Genomic DNA, 24155 nt, shown 5'->3' on the forward strand with positions numbered 1-24155 from the left:
ATCCAAGCTTCTCATCTGCCATCGTCACAAGACTAAGTCGCGAAGCGGAAATCGAGCCTGCCAGCCAAAAGGGTTAGAGCCGACTCATGCAGAACTTGTTTAGGGAAAAACCTACCGCTTGTTTCCTTTGTCGGTAGTGTTGGCGCGGTAGTCGTGCTGCTGCTCCGGCGTCATGGCATCCCACTTCTTGGCCTTGGATTTGTTTCTCCAATTGTAGTAGAAGTATGTAGCCGGGTATTGCACAAGCTGCGGGCGATGTAAGCTCTCTGCATGGTTTTGCCCCGGATACGAAGAGGGTGCTACTTACACACATCCATACACAGATGACCAGGAGACCAGTATTGGCTTTGAAGTATCGGGGCGAGTCGCTGGGTTGGTAGACTTGGGAAAGTTAGCATCCATCTCCCGGTTCGCCGGAGAGAATACTTACTGTTTGCACCAATCATGCCACTGACTTGCACCCACATGTTGTAGAGCCTGGGTAAGTTAGTAAGATGTGTCAGGGTCCACGTAGAGCAAGCCGACTTACGAAGCCGAGACTGTTCTGTTCTGGACCGAGCCGGCATTTCTGCTAGTCCATGCCACTTGGATAGGATGTGTGCTAGAAGCTCAGTTAGCTCATCTTTTTCTTGGTACTCGGCACGCACTTTCCACCTACTATGGGAACGACAGCAATACTGTAGCAATGGCAAAATATGCCCAAGAGCTGATCGGATCGGGCAGCGCAATCAAGGCTACGAAGCAGGGCAGCAGCCAGGCGTCCTCGGCCATGGCTACGAAACTGCGGTTGTTCAGCAGCTCGCTGACGGCCGTGATGATGAGCATGGTGAGACATGAGCCGACGACGTTGGGAATGGACAGCAGGTTGGTCTCGATGACGTTGAATCCCAGGCCTCGGAACGAGAGCGTCAGGTACTGGTTGACGGGGTACTTTGGCAGGCCGAACAGCAGGCCCAGGATGTACAGGGGCCACATGTCGTAGTCCTTGGAGCACTCCCAGATCTGCTTGACGGAGAGACCCTGTCGGTTGTACATTCCTCCCTTTTGAGGGTCATCGCGAATCACTGAGTTTCGTGTTAGTCGGTGTCACAACGGTCGTGTCAGGGCGCAGCACTCACCAGAGTTGACAATGATCTTCTCTTCCTTTTCGGTAAAGTAGCCCTTGGGGTTCCACCAGCTCTTTGTCTTGGACGGGCACTGGGGCATGAGGAAGAACGACGCCAATCCCACGAGGACTAGACGGAGTCAGCTTGGAGAGTTCAAGGAGGAGCAAATAGGCCGGTCTTACAAGTGAATGCGCCCCTGGATGACATAGTTAGCAATTCGGTCCCAAGTTTCGCAGAGAAATCAGCAAGGCTAGTCAGGACTTACTCGATGAGGAAAAGCCATCTCCATCCCTCGTAGCCAAGGATACCACGCATGGATACGAGTCCGACGGCGGCAAAACCGACTCCAATATCGACTGACGAGGCATGTCAGTAAACGAATCGTACGCAAGGCGCGGACGTCACGGGGACTTCGAACAACCTACCCAGCTGCGAAGACATCCAGAACCAAGCCAAGCGGATCGGAAGCTGAGCTAAATCAGTCAAGATGTCCCAAGAATTGCCAAGTGTTGTGCGGGAGCGCCACCCACCGATGTACCGGTGTACCAGTAACTGAGGTAGAGGATCGTGTCGCTGCCAAGCCGTTAGCCAAAGCTTGTGGTGCATGGTCAAGACGGGACAAGACTTACGGGATGAAGCCACCTTGGAACGTCGCGCTGGTAGGTCGCTTGTGAGCACAAAGTTTACTTTGAAGAACGTCAACGGGGACTCCTCAACTCACATCAGGTATCTTGTGGCGAGAAAAGAGGCCCGTCCCTTGAGGAAGAACTGCGCGCCGGAAATGGTGGAAAACAGGCAAATCTGGATGGGAATCCACAAATCGGGTCCGATACTGAGCACATGGACGGATGGATCAGCTGGTTGGGGTCTTCTGGTGGTTCAGTGTGAAGAAAAGGGGCCAACCAACCGCTTGGAGATCAACTGGGACGGAAGTTCGGCAACGAGGAAACCGACTCGAGAGATGGTTTGGCCGAGGTTCTTTGCACGTCAGTCTTCGGGTCTTTTCCATCCATTTGTCTGTTCACGGCCTCAAACTCACGTAGTCGCCGCGAGTCAGGTTCAGGTCGTCGAGCATGTTGTCCGACACGGCGTTGGAGATGTTGTTTCTGTCGATGTTGAGGGCAGCAAACATGATACAGGCCCAGAGCTGCATGGCGGAATTAGCTCAAATTCCACTCACCCCCCCCCCCCCCCCCGTAAGCAGCTGGAGTTGTGCCGGGTCTTCGTACCATGATCTTCCAGTCAACCTTGCGGCGCGTTTCACGCTCTTCCCTCCACGTCCAGCGGAAGTTCGGGTCGAAGGCGGACCAGTTCTCCCATTGCGGGTGGATGTAGAGGCTCTTGTATTCTTCGACGTTCTCGGAATCCCAGATGCTGGGTTGCGTGGCGATCTTTGTCCAGGCACGTCAGCTTCCAAACCTCCCCCCAAACTAGCCACACACACACAACCTCCCGGGGCCAGGATATAACGCACCGCATCGAGGTCGTACTCGTCGCCCTTGGGGCCCTTGCGGATTCTGAAGAAGCGGAGGATCGCGTCTCCGAGCGCCGCTTCCATACGCTGATTCTCCTGCGTCGCCAGCGCGGGTGCCGTCGGGGGCGTCGCGTCGACGGGGCGCTTGTCGTCGATGGCCGGCGTCTTGGATTCGAGCCCGCCGCGGTCGGAGGAGGTGATGGACCCCGGCGGCGAGGCCTTTGCTACCGGTTGCTGGGAAGTCATGTTTGTTTCGACCTTTCTTTTTTCGAAGGAAGAGAAACGATGACGCACGGGGAAATCTGCACACGACGAAGGGGGGGGGAAAGGGTCCAGACTGCGAGATCTGCCGGCCTTGACGTGAGTGAACTATCTATATAAGAATCTTTTTTTTCTTCTCTTCTTCTCTCTCTGTCTACTATGATAAAATTCTTCCAACAGGGGCCCTTGGAAGGGGGGGAAGCACGCCGCGTGTTGCTTGGGGATTGCAGACCGGACTGCTGGGTTCTTCAGCCAAGCGGTTAGATGGAGCGCCGCTCCAAAAGGCGTGATGAGCAATTGAAGGCTTCAATAGGCAGGAAAGGGGTCTCGGTTCTCCAATTCTCGGTGACAACCCGAGAGGGACGATCCACAGGTTGGATGACGACAAGTCTGCTCGTCCGGCATTACTGGCCCCGACGACGTAGGGACGGAGGTCTTCCGAGGAGATGCACGAGTTGAGCGGAAGTGCCGTGGAGCGCTATCGCACGAAGTGTTGTTTAAGTCGACTTCATCGTGTTGCCAGGCCTCGATTGGCCTCGATAGAACTGGCTGGCTTTGTCTCCTTAGTCCACGACTCAAGTCTATGGAAAGTTTAGAGCCTAGATAGAGTCTTTTCAACCCTTGAGCTTGCGCAACTCACCTCGACAACTTCTCTCTTTTCTTCCTCTTTCCCCCCCAAAGAACCGTAACTGTCTTCAAGTACTTCAAGCTCTACAGACCACCTCGCTCGCACTTTGAATCTCCCGTTGTTAGGTAGAGAGGCGAGGGATAAGCGTTTACTGGGGCCGATGCGACTTTACCTCCGCCTTAGTGGCTCGCGTGGGCTCGCGTCACCGGGCGTGCAGCTCACGCAATTGATTCACCATCGTCTCGGCCGATGGCGTGCTACGCACAGGAGGGACGGATCCCGCAGCTGGGCTGGACGCATTAAATAACCGAAGTTCTTCAGCCATATCGATACGGTAGCGAGCACGTAGGTACATAAATACACAGTTAGTTAGCTGGGCTTCGGAGAATTTAAGCCGCGCCCATACCACGTTCTGGAAGGCGAGTGCGGTTACATTGATGGGTTAAACCCCCCCGGCTCTCTGCTTCAAGTTGCATTCATTAAAGTGTACACACGGATAGCTGTACAACGAGATGCTAGAAGTGGTGTTCTATCGTTCCACTCTAACTACATTGAGCTTTATCGCTACGATTACCCAAAGGACCGAGAGCGTGAGCGGCAGCCGAGACCTCTCTCGATACAAAAGCGTTGGCCTTGGACGTCGTCATGAACCGACTCGACGAGACTGACGGCCTCGGAATCCCGTTTATGTTTACACCTTGACCACGTCTAAAGCCCCCTGTCTCGCCCTGCATCATGGCACAGTGGGTTTCCCTTGGTCAAATCTCCTCATAAATCAATATATCCACATGCATGCCTGCCATTATTGGGACGGAGCAACAGAAACTGCAGTGCCGTTGCTCCTCATCTTTCAGCCCTTCCCAAATGCCATCGCTCCAGTTGTCCACATTCCACATGAAGTCCCAAGCATTCTGGAAGCCACTCGGACGTTCAATCTCGACATCTCCTTCGTCGACGAGTGCCAAGTGGAACCCATCACCGTAAAACCCCTCGATCGGGGACTTGCCGGGCTTCATCTTCGCACCATATTGAATAAGGTAAAGCCGGCAATGTAGGCTGCTTTTGATCACCTCCTCAAGGGTTCTCAGAAAGGCCCCTCGTGGGCCTTCTTCACCCCTCATTTGGTACAGGGTGAGGTCTCCCCAGTCGGTGAAGCTCCAGGACGCGTCATGTTCGAACGCAATGTGCCATGGTTCTGTTATTGGCAAATCAAAGTCGAGTTGGTAGGGAGGCCGAATGGTCGACGGGTCCGAGACTCCAGGGTCTGGAACTTGCATGCAGATGAGGTCTTCCCGATCGAGACCGAAGGTGATGTTTTCTTGGTCGTGTCGCAGCTTGACAGTATCCCGATAGGTTCGACCCTGGCCTTCGTATCGCTTTGCAAGTCGGCTGGTGACGACGGCTCTCGATTCCTTGCAGGCCATCCACATGCCAAAGTCGGAGAAGTAGGACGAGGGATTCTTTTGCTTCCGGGGCCGCTAAGATGTTTGCGGAAATACGGGAAGGGTTGTGAAGCCGCGGGTGCTGTCATCCGTGTCTGGTTGTACCGCAAAGAAGTGCACTCCGGGCGACCTGGACCTGTTGGCCGGACCACCATCTCCCAGATGTATAATCTGAGCTCTTCGGGCAGCCTTGGGAAGGGATGGAATGTTTCGATCATGGCGTGTAAATTCTCTGTGAACGCCGGGCGTTGTGTGAGATGCAGTATGAGGGTGCAACCGAGCCTTTCGAGAGTTTTAGAGTTTGATACAAGGCAGGCGTCTTGGAGAACCGTGATGAAGCAAGTTCCATCTTTGCTGGTCAGTACAAGATAGACTAACCTTACACAGTAAAAGTGAAGTGACCACCATGCATCTGAACTCTCTCCACGCAACAGGACATCGACTAGCTATCAGGGTCAACGCCCACAACATCATAAAGTTTAGCAACAATGTTACAAGGAACGTCTTTTCTGATCCTCTGGATGATCCATCAACGTCACAGCCGTGTCCACGTGTCGGACATCATGCCTTTGTGGGGAAATAACTGCCCATCTCTAGTACTAGGCAAGCTTGAATGACGATAGAAGTCATTCGGTTTTTTAGTTTTCTTTTTGCAAAGTTTTCATTCTAAAGGGGAGATTTAAATTCTTTTGGATGAACTTGCACAGCAGATACCCAGACAGACTAGAGTACCCTATTTTGCAAAAAGTATCGTCATCTTGCCAACTAGCCCCAAAACACCCGATGCTTGACCTATGAGCGTTTACAGTAGACGAGAGCCTCTTTCATGGCAAAAGTCGTCCTAGTCCAACCGCGGTTCAGTCCAATCGGCTATCGGCCCTCCAAGATTTGGCGCAGCAAGCGAGCTGGTCCCAGGAAGAACGTTAGCCTAGCTCTCAGAATCATTATAAATGACACCAACGGAGAAGGGGGGAACAATCAAGGCAAACCGGGTGGATTACATCATAGACGCAGAATCTTTTACCGCTGGGGTCAGTATTCGCTAAATTGCAGTGAGAGCTGACCGGGAGGAAGGATCCCGCTTTTTGCCCCGGGCTGCACGCCTGAGCCAGAGCCTCTTCGTCGCACTTGTATATTCCCGTATTACTATTGGGGCCAGTGCATGGGATGGTGACTTGGCTGCTCTTACACTGAGCCGCTGCCGGGGCAGCGGTCATCAGGGTAAGAAGTAAGGCGGTAACGTATGATTTCAGCATGTTGAAGGAGGCGTTTGACTAACGGTCGTGCGGATTGAGGTGTTGTTGGTTTGTCGTCTAGTAAGCGTGTGGAAGAATCTATGCAGAGTATCAGATGGCAGTTCTCACCAGGACACCTGTGAGCTTATATAGTAGTTTCCATCTTGTGACAGTTGGTCTGTTGGCTTAACGAAGTAGGTGCTGTCCTTGCTTGCGCCCAGGCTTTCTGTAAAGGCTTCAGGGAGTGATCCCTGAGCACATTGTCCTTCATAAAGGGAGGTTGACTTGAGAAAATAATTTTTGAAACCCCCCTCCCCCTTAGTTGATAAAGGAACTCATGGGTGGATTCTGGTAGAGAAATGTGATGAACAGTACATCAAAGTTTATTTTGTCGGGATCAAACTACGGAGGCTCGGTATTGATCCAGCCCCGAGCAGCGTGGCTTGATTCGATCCTGAACAGAGTGGATTGATTCCGGCCCCGAGAAGAGGGGAATTGGTCAAGGCCCATCCATGCCCGATTGCCCCCATGAGACGGGCAGCCCGACTGGGAATAGCCTCACACAAGCAACGAAGCCACCATGAAATCGATCACTGCAGCAGTTTCACTGTAGCCTATGTAGTATTGTAACTTAATCCCTGGTTGATCTCTGTAGGGCCTATTGAAGTCAATCGCAAGACGTTTTGTTGTTCGAACGGCCATCGGCGCTTCAAGATTTGGAACAGCAAGAGACCTAATCCCAGGAAGCACGTTAGCCTAGCTTAGAATCACTGTGAATAGTTACAAGAAAGGAGGAACTATAACGGAAAAGTGTTGCAATACATCATAGACGCAAGTGTTCCAGAAGTTGTTATTTTTGTCCCTTTTATTGCAGTCAAAACTGGCCTGGTTGAAGGATGCCATTCGTTGCCCTGCAGGGCACGCCAGTTGTTTTTCGTTACACAAAACGCCCCCACTAAAGCCCTCAGGGCCACGGCATGAGATGGTAACTTTGCTGTTATGACACTGAGCCTCTGCTGGGGCAGCGGTCAACAGGGTGAGAAGTAATGCGGTAATAGATTTCAGCATGTTGAAGGAGGGGCTTTGGCTACCGGTCGTGCCGATCGAGATGTTGGATTGTTGCCTAGTAAGCGTGTGGCGAGGTTCAAGGAGAAACACAAGGCATGACTCTTAGTGGGACAACGGTGAAGGGCTTATATAGTAGTTGCCATCTGTGTGACAAATCATCAATTCCTGAAACGAATCAATTGTTGTTCTCGCTTACGCCTGTGTTCTCTACAGAGGCTTCATGGAACAATCCCTGGGCATATTGTGTTCAACAAAGGAAGGTTTACCTACTGTTCAAAGACGGTAGTTGGTGAGGGAATATCTGGGAGGATTTTGGCAGAGGACTGGGGGCAACAGTATATCAAAGTTCATCGTGTCGGAATCAGACCCACGATCTCCGGAGGCTCGGGATTGGTCCGGCCCCGAACAGAGTGTCTTGACCCGATTCCGAGCAAAGTGGATTGATCCGGCCCCGAGAAGAGTGATACAGGTCAAGGCCCATGCGCGATTGCCTCGCCGGATGAGTAGCCCCCCTCAGCCAGCCAGCCAGCCAGCCAGCCCTGGGAATAGCCTCACAAAAGCAATAGTGACACCCACACGAAGTCGATGACTGCAGCACTTTCACTGTGACTCTCTTACCGTTTTCCAGACTCACCACCGTGTGTTATAATCAAAACATGAGTTTGTTCTAGTATGCGTATAAAAGTTCCCTCGGCGGCCTGCCATAGCCTACTGGATCTAGCCACTGGCCCTATCCCTCTCCAATCTGGGACAGAGTGCGTACGATAATAGCAGGATAGCAGACTTGATAGTTTTTGTGTTGCAAAAGTGAAACCACGGTTGCAGAGCAGCAACTCTGCCAGATATGTCTTGTGACACACCCCTTAGACTTTCCGGGTGTCTGACTAAGGAATCCAACTACCCTAGTCAAGTCAAACCTTGACATGCGTTACATGCCTGTAGCAGGCTAAGAAACTATGCTTAAGGAGGTATATGAGCCTGCGACGTGCGAATTAATTCAGTAAATAGTAACGGGTAGAGTTAAGTGGGCTTTGAACTGTTGAAAAAGTGGAACTACAACTGTATTGCAGTAATTACGATAGATGTGTCCTGTGAAAGCTTGCTTAGATTGTTGGAACAAAATTTGCTATGTCTAAAATCTCCATAGCTAGGTTATGGAACACTTGGCCTAAACTTGACAACCCCCGAAGAAGAGGGATGACAAGTTGCGGCATTAAAATGGGTGGCTGCTGCGGAGATGAATCCTGAGCTTGATAGTTATGCATTCCTTGGGCGCACAGGAGAACATAGCCTCCTTGAAGATAAAGCGCCGGTGGCTCCCTGAAGAATTCTGATTCTCTTGCGCTGTGGTTTCCGCTCTGCCTACATCGAGTCATGAACCCTCCATCAGGCGACTCACCCCGCGAGCCGAGCGTGAGCTTTGGCTGCCGCAGATTGAGGAGCAACGGAGTTGATGACATGACTGTGAGTTCTGTGTTACGCGGGAATGCCCAATCCTGCCCCCCTCGTGGCCTTTGGTGCTGAGAGTTGAGACCATACTTGGACTATTGACTACACAAGGCTTTTTCTCCCAGCGTATGAAACCACCTCACGATAATGCATGCAAACGTTGGGGAAAAGAGGAAAAGCCGTCGATGCTTTTGAGGTTGACGCCACTCACCGATAGACGCCAGACGGTCAACTTGTCGAAGGTCGAAAGCACACTGGAAGTCCACAGCGCGTACTCTGATCGAAATGGCCGTGTTGTCGCTGTATAATCGGCTCGAGTCGTCCTTCTCCCCCCCCCCCCCCCCCCTTGATCATTCGACTTGAGCGTTCAGAGGACTGTTTTCCACCCGGGATCCATTCTCAGCCTCGACGTGGTGAAAAGGCCGAGAGTGATTGCCGGTCTAAAAGCTACTCCAGTCCAGCCGATTCTGCCCTCCCACCTGGCTCACTTGCTCGGCAGCCCGGTCTTCGTGGCTTGGGCTTCGAGGCGAGCTCTGCAATCATCCCCGATGGTCTCCAACGGAACCAGCATCCGCGCCCACTGTCTGACTTGTGTGGCCTCCATCTTCCTGCAATCGTTGTGATTGTAGTTTCCGCCGTTTGGCATGACGAGGATCTCAAGTGCGTCGACACGTGATCCCAAAGCTGCAAGGCTTTCTCGGTAGGAGCTGGCCGGGTCTTGGTCTGTAATGTTGATTCCCATCTTGAGGAATCCCCGGACAAGGGAGCCGAGAGCGATCGCTTTGCAGTGGGAAGGGGGGGAAGTCGACGATGATGATGTGACAAACTGGGCAGGTTCGCGTTTACATTTCCATTTGCCCTGTGTCAACTCTTGGTAGATCGTCAGATAGGGCTGGAGCTTTGTAGATATCCATTGCGCCCGCGCCGCCGTCATATAATCTATAGTTACCAAACGTGATCATGTCAACACACGGATACCAGGCAAAGCTAGAGGGGAGAGATGTGGAAAGCAACTCACCAATCACATTAGGCGGAATCAAGGGTGCTGTTTCTTCTGCAAGCAGGCTCCAGCAAGACTTGTCTTCCCCAACCTCGGACACAAGAAGTTCGACGATCAGGCGGCCATCTTCGTCGACGTCGCATATCTCGATAAGGCGTGATTGCATTGTGCTGAACAACCGCAAATCGCCCAGTGCCCACGCGACAGAGAGCAGTTTGCTGCTGTCTCTGCCCGTTGCGTTGCTGTCCTTGCCCGATTTGGCGCTTTGCAGCCAAGCCTGAACCCACGGGCGAGTAACAGAGATGGCGTCGTACTTGTCCAGGAGAACAACAAGAGCGTGCAGGGTGTCGAGATCCATCGTGCCGGGCACCTTGGCGAAATGCCCATGGAAGATGTTGAGCATGAGTTGCATCGGCGCCGGCTCGTCGTCCGGGAGTTGGACTACCCAATCGTCCTGGCCACCATCCCGGGGTCGAGACTCGGCGAAGCTGCCAAAGAGCATCTTCTTCAGCACCAGGGATGAACGGGCGAGGGTTCTCGAGCAGACTAGGTAGGTCGAGGGATCTTTGGCATGATCGGCACCGACCCAAAGACGCAAGTCACCATGTTCGTCCAAGACTGTTGTGGGCTTCGGCTCCGGGGTCTCAAGCCTCGCTTGCTTCGGGGCCGGCTCGTCGGCCGGGGGCGAATCTTGAGTCGCCTTAACAGCATCTTGGTCCTCCATGGGATTTTACAATCAAAGAGACTGTATTTTACGCAGCTTCTGGGCCGATGGCTGTGAGAAGATGGCATAAGAGTAACATACATAGCGAGAGGCGAGGAGGAAAGCGGAGAGGCGATTGATTGTGTGAAATGATTGGGTTTGGACATGAGACATTTGCCTACTGCGCCACTGATGTGGCTGAAGTAAGAGCCACACAACTTGGAGACGAATAGAAATGACATGAGGGTGCGAGAAAGGGCTGGGAAGAGGCAGCAATGAACCAGGTGAAAACAAAGCTAGATGAAAGGTGAGTGAAGTTTCTTTGACGGCATGATATCGTTGCGGCCTTGCTATGAGTTGTGGGGGTGATGGAGCGAACTTGTTGCAGACAAACGATTTCTAGTCAATACTAAAGCAATCAAAAAGAAAGAAACCTCCGTACTCCTTTGTTGCCATTCTCTGTTAAAAATAGTTTTGTTATTTCAGCTGGAAGTCTTGTAGTATGATTCTATGTATTGTGATTATATAGTAAACAGACCTACTCAGAATATCTTTGTGCTAAATCGTCTGGAAGTATTGTAGAGTAAGAAAATTATGACGAAATCGATCTCACGATAGCGTTTGAGGAACCATGACGGCAAAATCCATCCCAACCATGGCTTGGCCGTCGTTTGGTCATCATCATCCTCATCATCCTCATCAACCATCATCGTCAACTTCACGCGTGCCCCACCAACTGACTGATTACTTGTACGGCAACCCCGTCTTGGCGGCCTGCCTCTGCAAGTAGGCCTGGTGCTTGGGCTGCACGAACTTCATTTCGCCCCTCACGAGCAGCGACCGCTCGACGCCCTCGCGCAGGCCGGACTGCAACACGTGCTCGCAGGCGCTCAGGCTGAAGCCGAAGCGCGGGTGAGCCGCCTGGCCGAAGGCGAAACTCGTCGCCGGCGGGTGCGAGAAGCCCGAGTGCGCCGTGTACAGCTCGAGGCGGAGCAGGACGGCCTGCAGGGCGGCCGCGCTGCCGCGGTACGCCGTCGCCGGGTCCGGGGCCGTCAGGTCGATGCGGCGGGCGGCGAAGGAGCGGATGAGGGAGCCGAGGAGGATGCTGTCGCACCGCTTGCCGCTATTGGGGTCCTGCGGCGAGGCGGTGCAGCGGTCGCCGTCCTTGAGGGCCGTGTAGAGGCTGGCGTAGGGCTCGAGCATCGTCGCGAGGAGGGTTCTGCGTATTGAGGCGGCGTCCTCTTGGGGGGAGAAGCGTTAGTTTTCGTTCTTGAGACGAATCTTGTGCCACATACACACACCCCGAGTGTGGAGAGGTGGGCTTTGGGAATACACGTACCTATGAAGCCTGGCGGGACGAGGTATTCCATGTTGCGGAGCTTGAACGAGTACGTCTCCCTGTCGTCGCCGGCGTACCCGAAGACGAGGTCGCCGTCGTCGTCGACGAGGCACTCGGTGGCGATCTTCATGGCCATGTTGTTGAACGTCTGCGAGTCGCCCAGCTCGTAGGCGACGCCCAGCAGCAGCGGGTCCTGCATGCCGGGCTGCTTCACGGCCTCCATCCAGCCGCGCGCCCAGGGCCGCGTCATGCCCGTGGCGTCGTACTTCTCGGCGACGACGAGCAGCTGGTACAGGCGCGCGACGTCGAGCCGGTCGGGGACCCTGGCGAAACGGCCGTGGGCGACGTCGAGCAGCAGCTCGAGCGGCTGCTGGTGGTCTTCCGGCAGGTCGACGGTCCAGTGGCGGTCGGCGTGGGCGCCGCCGGGCGAGGGCCGCCGCTCGGCGAAGCTACCGTAGAGCATCTTGGCGAATACGGGCGAGGCCCTCGCGAGGGCCTTTGAGCAGACGAGGTAGGTCCTGGGCTTCTCCTCGACCTCGTCGCCGACGCGGAGAAAGAGGTCGCCGTTGGGGTCCAGAACGTGGAGGTCCTGGACGTCGTCGTCGTCGTCTTCGTCCATGATCATCGCCATCGATCGTCACGGCGGGGCTTGGATGTCTTACGAAGGCCTCTTCTTATTTAAATCGAAAGAGAACCCCGGCGTGCTGTGTCTATTCTTGCTCGCGTGCTTGACGTCGAACCCCTGTCCCGCCCCTTGTCCGGCCAGCTCCCCGACGAGATTAAGAAGGTTTGGATGTCGCGGTTGTGACCTAGTTTGGCCTGTCAAAGTCGCCCAGCTACGGAGTAGATCAGACGAGATTTGGGGGTTTTTGGTTGGTGCACGTCGCAACCAAATGTTGGGATCTGCGCCCGAGACTTTGGAGAGGAATCCCTACTGTAGTACTGGTAGAGGCGAGAAGGGCGAAAGTAACACCAAGTAGGACGAAGCGTGTGTCCAGTTCAGTCTCTCTTGAGTTGGTCGGGTCAAGCCATGTTCATGTCAAGAGCGGTGCAAGACATGCCCTTTATGGCAAACCCGACACCAAGAGACATGATAGGCACCAAAAAGAACAAGAACGAATCCGGACCAAGTCACGGCCGCATGATATATGTATGCACGCACGCCCTAAGCTGCGTCAGCCGGGCGGCGGCCCCCGAGGCCCCCGCGATCCGGGCCCCGAAAACATGCCACTCTCGGCTCTCCAGTGTTCCACCGTCCAATCCGTCCAATGGCCGCTTGCATGTCGGAATGCTCCTTGACGCTCCCGCGTCTGCTACGGCATCCCACCTCTTAGGGCGGCGCGGGACGCACGCTTTTTGTGCCGCGGGCCACAACCGGGGACCGTAGCCCGAGGCCGCCGAGGCCGGTCATGAAGCGCCGGGAAACTGTTACTTTGAGCGACCTGCATGCAGATGTAAGTGGACAGACAGTTGGCCTCCCATCAACGCAGTGATCAGTACGGCAAACAGGGCTGGGGCCACAGTGACTTACACCACAGCATGGCGCTGTTTATACAGTCCATGCTCGTCCACAACGCCGTTGCCTTAGTTTAAATAGAGTCAAAGATGGGAAGCATCATACTGGTCTTGACTCTAAGTAAGTTCTTGGGGAGAGATGGCTTACATCTAAACCACGTCCTCGGCGCTGGTGACTGGGTTCTCTCCCACCCGGCGCAATGTTCTGTTTAATAAGCAGAGAGCGCCAATTTCCCCCCCTTGCATTGAATCTCAGTCGCTAAATCAAACAAACACACATCATCTTACCCGGAAATCTCATCTCATTTACTGTACATCGCAGCCGCACCCGCTTCTCATCCCACTCGGCTCATCCATCACACACACACACACACGCGCGCGCGCTCAAAGCCTCACATCACCATTCCACTGAGAGCCAACCTCTACATCCATCATCCCCGTGAGATGCAATCCTCACAATGACTGAGCCGCAAGCCTCTCCCCCCGGCCAACGGTCGCCTGATGCATCGGACGATGCCCTCTCAAATTCGCTCTCATCACACCCACCACAAGAATCATCGCCGCCAGACACCCGCACCTCACCAAACTCATCCAGAACCAGACCCATTATCGCCCTCATCCCAGACGCATCCTACAACACCCTCGCCCAACTCCGCCCCATCATACCCAGACCGCGCATCACCCGACTGCTCCTCCCAGTGGCGCCGCCCACCCCTCGGCGCCTCTCCGACGCCCTGCGCGCCTTCTCGGCGCACCTAAACGGCAGACGCGCGCGCGGGTTCGCCGTCGTCGTGTTCGCCATCCTCGCCAACCACGTGCGGCGGATGGTCCTGCCCGCGCTGGGCGTCGGCGGCTTCGGCGCGCCCATCGCGACGCTGAAGCTCGCGGCGGGGAGCCCCGCCATCTTCCTGGAGGAGGAGGTGCGCGCGGGCGTCCTCGGGAGGAACGCCGGGTGGGAGGGCGCCTGGAAGGTCGTCGGGGACGCGGTGGGCGGGTACGCCGTCGAGCGTGTCGCGGACGGCGGAGGGACGAAGACGAGGGGCCAGAGGACGGACAGGGACATGGTTGTGAGTACAGTCGTCTTTCTCGTCTGGGCCCTCGGGTGCGCAGAGTACGTGCACGCGAGGGCGGCCCACGCCGCGGCCGTCGGCATCGCGCACGTCAAGCTGCTCCTCGGCGGCCCGGCCCATCGACAGGCCATGCGGGGAATCCTCTTCCCGCCCTCCACCGCGGGGGTGCTGGCGGTCCTCGGATCGCACCTGGAGCTGGCCTGCTACGTCGCGTACGGGCTTCTGCCGCTGCTGTCCCTCGCGGCCGGGCTCGTCTTCAGGCGGGACCCCAGGCGCAGCAGGCCGGGGTTGGCGTTGCTGATGGCGGGCTGGGCCTGGGGCACGGGGTACGTGGCGCGGTACTCGAACAAGTACTACATCGGGCTGGAGATGAGCGGGCTCCTGCTCGTGGGGTGGTGGACTCTGGCGGCGACGGCGCTGTTTGGGTGGAGGGCTCTGAGGGCGCGTATCAGAGCGGCGTTGGGTGAAGATGGTCCCAGTTGATGCGGGCTGGGTATGTGGTGTGTGGATTCTGCTGATCCGAGCGAAGGAGCCCTAGTCTATCTTGAGGATTTGTGTCTAACGAAACCCGCCTCACTCACTCTCTTGAAATCATGTCAGCAGATAGTCGCCGTCTGCCATGTGCCTATACCATCTCATCCAGCCTACATCTGTATACAACATTTCAACCAGTCTCTGACACTGACCGTCACTGTCGTTTTCTCTTGTCTTAATCGTAGTCTTTGTATATCAAGACCGGGAACGGACGGGAGGTGTGTGAATCCTGTCGACGAGATGGACCCCAGCTGCCCAATTCCTCACCTTCAATCCCTCTCCATCCTCATGCAGTTAGTGCTCCTAACGACGCCAAGGATGGATTCTTTTCGCCATGTTCTTACACAGCTGGGATTCGTCCGCTCGGTCTCTAGACCAATTTACGCATCGATCCATGACGTGTTATTCACCCTCGACGACCAAGTCAGCGCTAATCGTCACCACTGAGCGCCAGAAACCCACACATTCCATATCCCGAGTAAAAGATGCTTTCTCTGAAATCATCATTCGCAACACAGATCAACTTCCGGTGAACCAGGCTTGTTCTTGGGGGGACTCTGACGACTTTTGTCGATGGCCACGTGATTGAAACACTTGTTGGCCCCTGATTTCGTCCCATCTAGTCTGCCTCCTCACTCACCCGTGCTCTCATCCGTGCTTTGTGAGCCTCTCACTCAGTCACACTGGCTCACACTCACTTCCACCCACTTTCACAAACCTCTCACTCATCCTCGCCCTCATCCTCGCCCTCAACTCCTCATCATCGAACCCCCTGGAGCATCAAATCAAACATCACCATGGGGCCCCTCTACACCGCCCTCATCCTCCTCCCGACCCTCTGGATAGCCTCCCACCTCCGGGCTCTCTACAACAACTACCGCGCCGCCCTACTCACAGGCCTCCCCATCATCATATGCCCCTATGACCCAGAGAGCGTAAGTCCAAACCCCGACCCCGCCTTCGGCCCGTCCCCCGTCCCCCGTCCCCCGGTCCCCAATAACTCTCAAAGACAATCTCTAAAGACGACAAACCACCCAGTTCATCATCGCCGTCTTCTGCGTGCCCGCTCGGCCCCTCCTCAAGCGCGTCCTCCCGGCCCGCGCCTTCGCCGCCGTCGAACTCACCATCTTCGGCTGGGAGTTCCGCGACAAGGCCGCCGTGCACGCCCGCGTCGGCCCGGCCTTCGTCGTCGTCACGACGGGGCTAAACCAGCTCATATGCGCCGACCCGGCCATGGCCCACGCCATCCTCGCCCGGCGCCGTGAGTTCGTGCAGCCGGCCATCTCCATCAAGGTCATGAGTTTTCTGGGCATGAACATCCTGACGGTGAGTGTTGCTTTGGGTTCGTGTGAGACGTGTTGCTGTTGTTGTTGCTGTTGCTGTTCTCCTTGTCGCTGTTCTCGTTATTGCTATCTTCCTCCCTGCTATCCTCTTTGTTGCTATCCTCCTCGTTGCTATTCTCGTGACTGCTCCTTCTTCTTCCTCCCATTATATAGACTCCAAGCTCACGACAACCCTCAGTCCAATGGCGAGTCCTGGTCCCGCCAACGCCGCATCGTCGCCCCGGCCCTCAACGAGCGCATCAGCCCGGACGTCTGGAGGGAGACGGCAGAACAGGCGACCTTCCTCGTCGACCTCTTGCTGTCCCCACCGTCCTCCTCCTCCTCCTCCGACCCGTTACCCCCGCACACGCCCGGAACCTCCGACACCATCCCCGGCCTCCGCTCCGTCGCCATCAACGTCCTCACCCGCATTGCCTACGGCCACCGCAAGCCCTTCGCCCTCCCTTCCCTCCCGCGCGACCCGCGCGCGCCCATGTCCTACGTCGACGCCATCTCCCTCGTCACCCAGCTCCTCGTCCCCTCCGCCTTCGTCCCCGTCTGGCTCCTCAGCCTGCCCGTCATGCCGCGCCTGCTGCGCACCCTTGGCGCCGCCCTCGCGAGGATGCCCGCGCTGACGGCGGACATGCTCGACCAGGAGCGCCGGCGGGCCGCGGAGCAGCAGCAACAGCAGCAACAGCAGGATACGACGGCGGCGGGGGGGAACCACGCGCCGGACACCATCATGAGCATGCTCGTCCGCCTCTCGGACCAGGAGAAGAAGAGCCAGGCCGCCGCCACCGCCGCCGCCGACGACGACGACGACGACGACGCAGCGGTCGCATCGCGGGACAAAAAGACCGCAGCGGCCACCGCGAACAAGACGTACCTCACCGAGGACGAGATCGCGGGCAACCTCTTCATCTTCACGGCCGCCGGCTTCGACACGACGGCCAACACGCTCGCCTACGCCGTCACCCTCCTCGCCGCCCACCCGGAATGGCAGGCCTGGATCCGCGCCGAAATCGACGCCGTCCTGGGTCCGCCGGGGCCCCAAGACGACGACGACGACGACGACGGAAAAGGAGAGTTGCCGGACTACGCGACGGCATTCCCGAAACTGACGCGGTGTCTCGCCGTCATGGTAAGCCTCTCGATTCCCCTCGATCCCAACCAACCCCCTCCAAAGCAAGAGATACTAAAGACACCACGCCCGATACAACAGTATGAGACCCTACGTCTCTTTCCGCCCCTGACCCATCTCATGCGCTCCAACGAGACAACCCAAACAATGTCTTACCCTTCCGCCACCGACTCATCACCGTCGTCATCATCAACATCACCATCATCTTTCACCCTCCGCGCCCCCTGCGCCATCTACATCAACACCGTCGCCCTTCACACCTCCCCCTCGACCTGGGGCCCCGACGCCCTCACATTCAACCCAGCCCGCTGGCTCCAGCCCTCCGTCTCAGGATACAACGACAGCGAGGCACCGCAGCAACAGCACCTCATGACCCCGCCTCGCGGCGCCTTCCTCCCCTGGTCCGGCGGCCCCCGCGTGTGTCCCGGCCAGAAAATGTCCCATGTCGAGTTCGTCACCGTCATTGCCACGCTCTTCCGCCGGTGCACCGCCGAGCCCGTCCCGAGGGAAGGGGAGAGCATGCCGCAGGCGAGGCAGCGGCTGCTGGACCTGACGCAGGACAGCCAGCCCATCCTAACGCTGCAGATGAACCGCCCTCAGGATGTACGTCTGAGGTGGACGAAGAGATAGATTAATCGGGGGTGATTGGTATAAGCACCAAGCAACGTCATTGAGCAACAAGTCTATCGAGCACGCGAGTGAGTAAAGGATATCCAGAGTTCTATTAGTTATGGTCCATGCAATACTTCTCGACTCGTCACTTCAGTAAACCCCTTTTAAGCCACGCTACCCAGCAAGTCCCAAACCCTGTTGACGCCGTCCCACCAGTCATTACGCGTGCCTGGCCAGTATTTTATGTTCATCTGGCGCCGTCCTTCTCTATCTCGTATTGAATATCCTGTATTTTTGGCTTTCTGTCGACTAGAATTCATCCAGCCTGCCCGATGGCAAGACGGCTTCGCTCGTCAAAATCACTGTTGCTGGCCCATGACCCAGTCCATTGATTTCGCAGAGAAATAAGCAGTTCTCAAGGCTACCTTCTCGCGCAGCGTTTGGTTCGCCGCAGTTTCAACGACGTCGCCGATCTAGTTAACGCCCCGTAATCATGATAGTGTCAAGATTGTCAAAACGACTGCCGGCCTCTTCATCCAGCACGATTCCGCAGACTGCTCGCCTTACCGAATCCCGGAAGCCACTTGCGCTTTTGTGATGGACCGCCACCACTGCCTGTGTTGGCCTTTGAGGTCGTGTCCGTGTCCGGGGAAGCAGGCGTCCCGTTCGTCATCGGCGTACGCAGAGCGTGCGTTGTTGTTGCTGCCATGGGTGTTGTGGTCACAGCAGGAACCCCATTATTGAGAGGCGCTCCCTCATCAGAGCTGCCAGACCGGGCAGGTCGTGGATTCCGCATTATGGGAGGTGGTGTAGCGCTGGCCCGATCCTCATCAACGACATGGGACCGTTGAACCCACGATGGCACACCCATGGAGCCCGCTGTCGCTGCCACCGACGGAGGTGGCACGGCCGCCGGGCACGCCGGAGACGCAAGCTCCACCTGGGCTGTTGTCGTGCCGCCGCCGATGGACCGTCTGAAAAAGTTCAGACGATGTCCACGAGACGCCGATGTAGTCGAGGGCGGGTAGTGGCTGTCCTTGGATCGAGTCCCGGGTCTCAACTCTGGACTGTGAGTCGTGTTGGCGACCGACTCGGCCAGCTGAACCATTTGCGCGTCGACGCTATTGCGCCGTGATCCGCTCTGGGAGGGCGACTTTTGCAGTTTTCCGTTGACTGGGGGGTGCTTCGAGGATGTTGGCCCCGTCTTTGCGCCGAGGCTCGACCTCCGGTTAGGCGGTGGAGGCTGCTGGGCTCCATCGGGGAAGAGAGATTCTTGCACCGACATGAGGTCTTGCGCATGATTGCTGTGGTGTGGCACAAGGCCCGGGGTGTCAAAGGCACCTCCGGCAGAACCAAAGATAGCGTGTGTGTTCCATCCTCCGGCGGACGTCGGGAAGCTGAAGAGGTCCGGAGACGCGCTTCTGTTTTGCTCCTTGTACCTCGGGTCTTTGCCCTGCTGCAGCCAGATGTCAAGGCTGGAGTCCAGCGAGTGAACAGAGTCTCCGTCCGAGTCCCAATCGACATCCCGGTGACTGGAGATTGTGGTTTCACCTGCTGATCTAGGGCGAGGGATCGATGGCTGGCTCGGGTCTAGGGAAGTTGGGCCGGGTGGTTCTTTGCGGTCCACAAATGCAGGAGCCGGAGGCTGCTGAGACACCGATGCGCCTCCCTGGTGCTCCCCCTCGTCGCCCTTGGAGGTGCCGTCGGAAACGGACCGGTAGCTGCGCTGATCCGATATGCCTCCTCGTTGCTTGGAAAGGGTATCGTTGGACGCCTTGAACCTGCGAAGTGTTGACGTGGAAATGGTATCGGGCGTGGGAGGTAAGACTTGCTCGGCGGATCGTGGGGGCAGCGCGTCCGTCGTCACTTTGCGCAAAGAAACCCGCCTCGCATGCGTGTGCGATTGTCCTCTACCCGCTGACGGAGACTGGTCTTGGGCCAGTATATTACTCAAGTAAGTATGGTCGAGTCTCGCCAGCGCCTGCAGGTGAGAGGTGTGGTCGATGATGTCGTTGATGGACTGAAACTGGCCTGGGCCAGTCGTACGCCCAACAGAGTTGGATCTGGTGGGTCGACTCGACCTCGTCGACGTTGTGGTAGGTGGCCTTGAAACTCCAGACTGGTCACTGTCGTACGACGGGTTGCGAGGCCGAGAAGGGGGCGCGGCGCTGTCCACAGTGCTCGACATGTCGGCATTGGCGTTGGCGATGACTGTCCGGTCCTGGTCGTCCCTCTCGCCGTACACGCTTACAAAGGAACTCTCGCTGAGGACGCTAAGGCTCGGGCTCGTCATGGTGTTGACACGGCGGGCGTCGGCATCTTCGGCCTCAGTCGTGAGCCTTGGCAAGCTGAGAAGGCTACCGCGCGAACTTAGGTAGACCTTGCGCAGGTTCTCCGTGTTCTCGGTACGATCCGATATGAAGCTTGGCATACGGTTGAGAGTCTTGGCATCTTGCTCGAGCCGGGCTATGTTCGCTTCTCTGGGCCTCGGCGTCGGGCCGTTGAGGCGAGACTCGAGCTCTTCGAGAGCCAGAACGCCGGCCGCATCGATCTGCCGCACCATTTCCCGTTCCTTCAAGAGGGTCGCAACCTGGGCCTCGAGCGTCACTATCATCTGAACTGCCTCCTGCACGGCCTTGTCTCGCCTCTCCAGCTCGTCCAACAAGCTGTCGTTCACTTCGTCCATCTGCGCCTTGTCGGCCTCGAGGGCGTCGATGCGCTCCTCGAGAGCGTTCTGTCGTTCGCGTCGGTGGAAGAGCTCGAGCTTCAGGTCAAAGTTCTGTTTGTGCAGCGTGGAAACGGTCTGTCGAGGACGATTTCAGCAAGGGATTTGGAGGGACAAAATGGCATGGGATACGCGAAACTACTCACGGCCTCCATCTCCTTGGCACCCAACCCCGTCTTCTTTGCGGCTTCCGCACTGCCGCCACTCGACCCCGGCCGGCGCCCGTCCAAAGAGTCGCCCTTGGCAGGGGAACTCTGTGCATGTCGTGCAGGAAGATCCATGGAAGCGCTCATCTCTTGGGCAGCCCGCGCCGCGGCCAGTCTCTCGGCCTCCTCCCTTCTCTTCTGCAGCTTGTCTTGCAGGTAGCTGGATGCCGCCGTGGCCTGTCGTCCGGAATCAGAGGCCCTGCCTCTCGACACAACGGAACCTGGGCGGGAGGCCACGGTGGAGGGCGCGCAAGAGCTGTGGTGGAATCTATGAGGGGGGTGAGCGCTGGAGGGCCGCGAAGAGGCGACAAAGTGCGAGGTCGAGCTGTTTGCGCTTCGAGGAGTGGCCCGGGTTGCATTGGTACTTGTACTAGATCTCGATGAAGGGCGAGGATAGACGGGGGAGGCATGGGACCTTTCGCGGTCGCGCGACTGTGTCCGAACAAGATGGGAGTCCATCTTTGTCGGGCGTGAAAGAAACAAACAACGAGCGGTGCGCAAATTCAACCGACCCAGGGCAATTGGCCTGACCCTGAACTTTGTGTTACCAGAGGACCCGAACCTTTCAGGCCCTGGAGTCAAAGAAGATCAAGGCCGGCAGTAAAATTGAGGTGACCAGAGAAAGAGAGAAAGAGAGATAGAGAGATATGCCGAATTGGGCGACGGCAAGCTGGCAGCAAACGGGATGATGCTTGCCGAGGGGGCAGGATTACCCGATGGCAGTTTGCGTTCGGGCCAGCGCAGCTGAGGAGGGTGCAACGAGTTCGAAAAGGGAGGGAAATCGATAGGTTTGGATAGGACGGAATCCCTGGATGGTACTTTCGGGTCGTGGGCGGTGATGAATGGATGGGGATTGCGCTTTGATGGTATATCGAAAGCTGCTATTGCGCAGGAACAGGAACAGGAACAGGCCTGAACCTGGTGTGCTGCAGCGTTGGAGCGAGGCGACGCTACGGAGGGCGGGCGGCAAGTGGTGAGCCTGGGTGGGCAAGGCGTGCCGCTGAAAGCGTGAACCTTGAGGCTAATCGTGTCTAGCTTTTCTTGAAGTGTGGTTCTCCAGGCCGGCTAGACACACAATGGGCTGCGTTGGGTCGGAAGGGCTCGCCATGGACCGATGGATGGATGGGAGAGCAGCGAGGATGTCGGAGAGGTCGACGTCGTTGGATCGGCAGTCGGTTGGGTATATTGGTACAGCGTTGGGCTGGGTGCGCGTCGTAGTCGGTAGCCCAGCTTGGCAGCCAGTCCGGCACGGGGGTTTCCGTCGCGATGGCGCAGGAATGTCTCAAGCGACAGCGGGTGGTGATGCTGGAATGTCTCGAGCTGTGGCACAAGCGGAAGCGAAGACGAAGCAGGGCGAGCTGACGGAAGTGGCTGGGACTGCAGGGGGTGACGGAAAAGTATACTTGGATATCGTATGGTCCGGTGTATCTGGAATGGAAGCGATGGATGACGATGGTGTCGCGTGGGTGTTTGTCACCGTCAACGTGGTCGTCGTAGTCGGCCAGCGATGATTCGGTATCGTGAAAACGAGGACGAAGTCAAAGACGAAGACGAAGGAAGAGGAGCAAAGAAGGTCGGCGACTGAGGCAAGAGGAACCCTCACTGTGCTCTTTCTGCGTTTCTCCTGTCGCTTTGCCTCTCTCCCTTCTTCCGCCGTCGACTCTGTCAATACCCGGACGTCGTTACCCTGGAACCTGAAGAATTAAACAATTACACGGCGACTGGTCGACAGGGGGCTATCGCGAGGATCGACGAATTGCAGCGTCGAGCAGCGAACAGAGCGACGGATTGCGCCCGATGGTCGAGATGACGGACTGGGAGTTGGAATTGGAACCGGAGCTCTGACGATGACTCGTGGAAGGAAAGAGATAAACAGGGACGAAACTGTACATTTCTCTCGGTCGGCGGTTGGTGGTCGCCAGTCGGAAGGGAGGAAGGACGCAAGTCGGGGAAGTAGGAGGAGGAGGCGATGCAACGAGACAAAGTGATGAAAGTGACGAGGAGGGGTGGTGGTGGTGGTGGTGGCTGCAGGGGGGAGCGACGACCTGCAGATCCCACCTGTTGGTTGGTGAAGCACCTAACTCCAAGAGACTACGGTTGCAGGGGTCGAGGTGGGGGAGGACGGCCGGGGCGAGTTTTGGTGGTTGGTAATGTTGGTGATGTTGCGCAGGAGAGATGTTGGAGGAGGGCAGACAAAGAAGGAGTATGATGAGGATGCGTTGTGGCTGAAGTGAGGACCAGAGTGAGTGGGTGAGTGAGTGAATGAGTGAATAGCGGATGAGTGAGATCAGAGGTCATGAGTGAGATGTGAGCTGTGAGCTGTGAGCCGTGAGAGGTTGCTGCCATTGGGGTTGCGAGACACCAGCAGAGCACCACCCATGGTAATTGACAGTTGACAATTGATCATGAGTAACCGACAATAGCCATAATGGCACATCATGTTCCTCTCTCGCCCTGTCATTTGTGCCTTTCCCCCATCTGTCCGGTGCCCTCACTCTCCCAGCCCGACGAATTCCAATCCACCACACATTGACCAACTCATCACTCAGACCGTCCACAGCCCAGGAACAGGAATAGCATCGCCCGAGGGAGATTGCCTGGCGTCGAGCTCGTCGCTGCTAGTGCTCCCCCCGGCCGCCTCCCGCAAGGTCGCTATTTACATCGTATGAGTCGCTAGTTGCTGTCTAGCAGCACTCGGGATGAACACTCACCCATGATCAATCTTCCCGCCGAGTCAGCCAACAACAGCTTCTTCTGCGCAAGCTGACGTGGGCACGGATTTGGATGTAAGGTTGGTTCACTGCCACTCAAGGTGGAGGCAACTCTCTCTCTCTCTCTTTCTCGGGCAGCAATGTGGCATCATCTGAAGTTCCTCCGTCCCATCAGGTCACATCACCCTCCCTTCACCAACACTGTCACGTCAATCTTGCATCCCTCCCTCCCATGCGGACGGGCGGGCGCCAACTACGGAAGACTGCCCTGGACTATTTGTATTGGTGCCGTTGGAGCTCGAGCATCCAGACGGCACGTTCTTTGGCGCCGCTTCGAAGCAGCACCAACTCGGTCTGAGCTCTCATCCCACTCACAGACATCAGTGGAGCTAATGCAGCCAGGAAGCTCTTGTGCACACATACACACATCAAAAGCAGAGGGTGACATCCAATCTATCCATTTGCCCCAAGCTGTCACCCCTGCCTCTGCCTCCTGCATACGATGTACTCCTCCCCTCCCAATGCCCAATGAAGGGCCATTCCAGCGTCGTGGGAACAGGGTCATCCCCGGTCCCCGACTGCAGGCTGACGCTGCCGCAAAAGGGGTAAGGAGG

General features: G+C 56.6%; 9 protein-coding genes across 9 annotated transcripts; 1 reads left to right on the forward strand and 8 right to left on the reverse strand.

Annotated features, from left to right (window-relative positions):
* Positions 1-32: 32 nt before the first annotated feature.
* Positions 33-2826, reverse strand: CDEST_08653 (Putative major facilitator superfamily, MFS transporter superfamily; the record flags this gene model as incomplete). Its single annotated transcript, XM_062924812.1, has 17 exons — positions 33-57; positions 116-246; positions 308-381; positions 431-477; positions 530-601; positions 659-1064; positions 1119-1235; positions 1289-1302; positions 1372-1462; positions 1532-1574; positions 1637-1679; positions 1736-1762; positions 1828-1938; positions 2014-2084; positions 2146-2253; positions 2336-2497; positions 2581-2826. 17 exons carry the CDS (start codon positions 2824-2826, stop codon positions 33-35), a joined length of 1788 nt encoding a protein of 595 aa, XP_062780863.1.
* A 1401-nt stretch (positions 2827-4227) lies between these two features.
* Positions 4228-5129, reverse strand: CDEST_08654 (uncharacterized protein; the record flags this gene model as incomplete). Its single annotated transcript, XM_062924813.1, has 2 exons — positions 4228-4947; positions 5061-5129. The coding sequence occupies 2 exons, from the start codon at positions 5127-5129 to the stop codon at positions 4228-4230; spliced, it is 789 nt and encodes a 262-aa protein (XP_062780864.1).
* Positions 5130-5855: 726 nt separating this feature from the next.
* CDEST_08655 (uncharacterized protein) lies at positions 5856-6167 on the reverse strand (the record flags this gene model as incomplete). The annotated part of the gene is made up of 1 exon (XM_062924814.1): positions 5856-6167. One exon carries the CDS (start codon positions 6165-6167, stop codon positions 5856-5858), a length of 312 nt encoding a protein of 103 aa, XP_062780865.1.
* A 688-nt stretch (positions 6168-6855) lies between these two features.
* Positions 6856-7214, reverse strand: CDEST_08656 (uncharacterized protein; the record flags this gene model as incomplete). The annotated part of the gene is made up of 2 exons (XM_062924815.1): positions 6856-6879; positions 6951-7214. The coding sequence occupies 2 exons, from the start codon at positions 7212-7214 to the stop codon at positions 6856-6858; spliced, it is 288 nt and encodes a 95-aa protein (XP_062780866.1).
* Positions 7215-9147: 1933 nt separating this feature from the next.
* Positions 9148-10387, reverse strand: CDEST_08657 (Putative SKP1/BTB/POZ domain superfamily protein; the record flags this gene model as incomplete). Its single annotated transcript, XM_062924816.1, has 2 exons — positions 9148-9602; positions 9682-10387. 2 exons carry the CDS (start codon positions 10385-10387, stop codon positions 9148-9150), a joined length of 1161 nt encoding a protein of 386 aa, XP_062780867.1.
* Positions 10388-10827: 440 nt separating this feature from the next.
* On the reverse strand, positions 10828-12798 carry CDEST_08658 (Putative SKP1/BTB/POZ domain superfamily protein). Its single transcript, XM_062924817.1, has 2 exons — positions 11706-12798; positions 10828-11607 (listed from the first exon to the last, which is right to left on the reverse strand). The coding sequence occupies exons 1-2, from the start codon at positions 12334-12336 to the stop codon at positions 11111-11113; spliced, it is 1128 nt and encodes a 375-aa protein (XP_062780868.1). The 5' UTR covers positions 12337-12798; the 3' UTR covers positions 10828-11110.
* Positions 12799-13973: 1175 nt separating this feature from the next.
* On the reverse strand, positions 13974-14964 carry CDEST_08659 (uncharacterized protein). The gene is made up of 2 exons (XM_062924818.1): positions 14872-14964; positions 13974-14801 (listed from the first exon to the last, which is right to left on the reverse strand). Exons 1-2 carry the CDS (start codon positions 14883-14885, stop codon positions 13976-13978), a joined length of 840 nt encoding a protein of 279 aa, XP_062780869.1. The 5' UTR covers positions 14886-14964; the 3' UTR covers positions 13974-13975.
* Positions 14965-15621: 657 nt separating this feature from the next.
* On the forward strand, positions 15622-18391 carry CDEST_08660 (Putative cytochrome P450; the record flags this gene model as incomplete). Its single annotated transcript, XM_062924819.1, has 3 exons — positions 15622-15759; positions 15863-16150; positions 16346-18391. 3 exons carry the CDS (start codon positions 15622-15624, stop codon positions 17915-17917), a joined length of 1998 nt encoding a protein of 665 aa, XP_062780870.1. The 3' UTR covers positions 17918-18391.
* Position 18392: 1 nt separating this feature from the next.
* CDEST_08661 (Putative centrosomin motif 1) lies at positions 18393-22750 on the reverse strand. The gene is made up of 2 exons (XM_062924820.1): positions 20771-22750; positions 18393-20702 (listed from the first exon to the last, which is right to left on the reverse strand). Exons 1-2 carry the CDS (start codon positions 21287-21289, stop codon positions 18432-18434), a joined length of 2790 nt encoding a protein of 929 aa, XP_062780871.1. The 5' UTR covers positions 21290-22750; the 3' UTR covers positions 18393-18431.
* Between the last annotated feature and the right edge of the window lie 1405 nt (positions 22751-24155).

The sequence above is a fragment of the Colletotrichum destructivum genome, chromosome 5 (assembly GCF_034447905.1).
Source record: "Colletotrichum destructivum chromosome 5, complete sequence".
Lineage (NCBI taxonomy): Eukaryota > Fungi > Ascomycota > Sordariomycetes > Glomerellales > Glomerellaceae > Colletotrichum > Colletotrichum destructivum.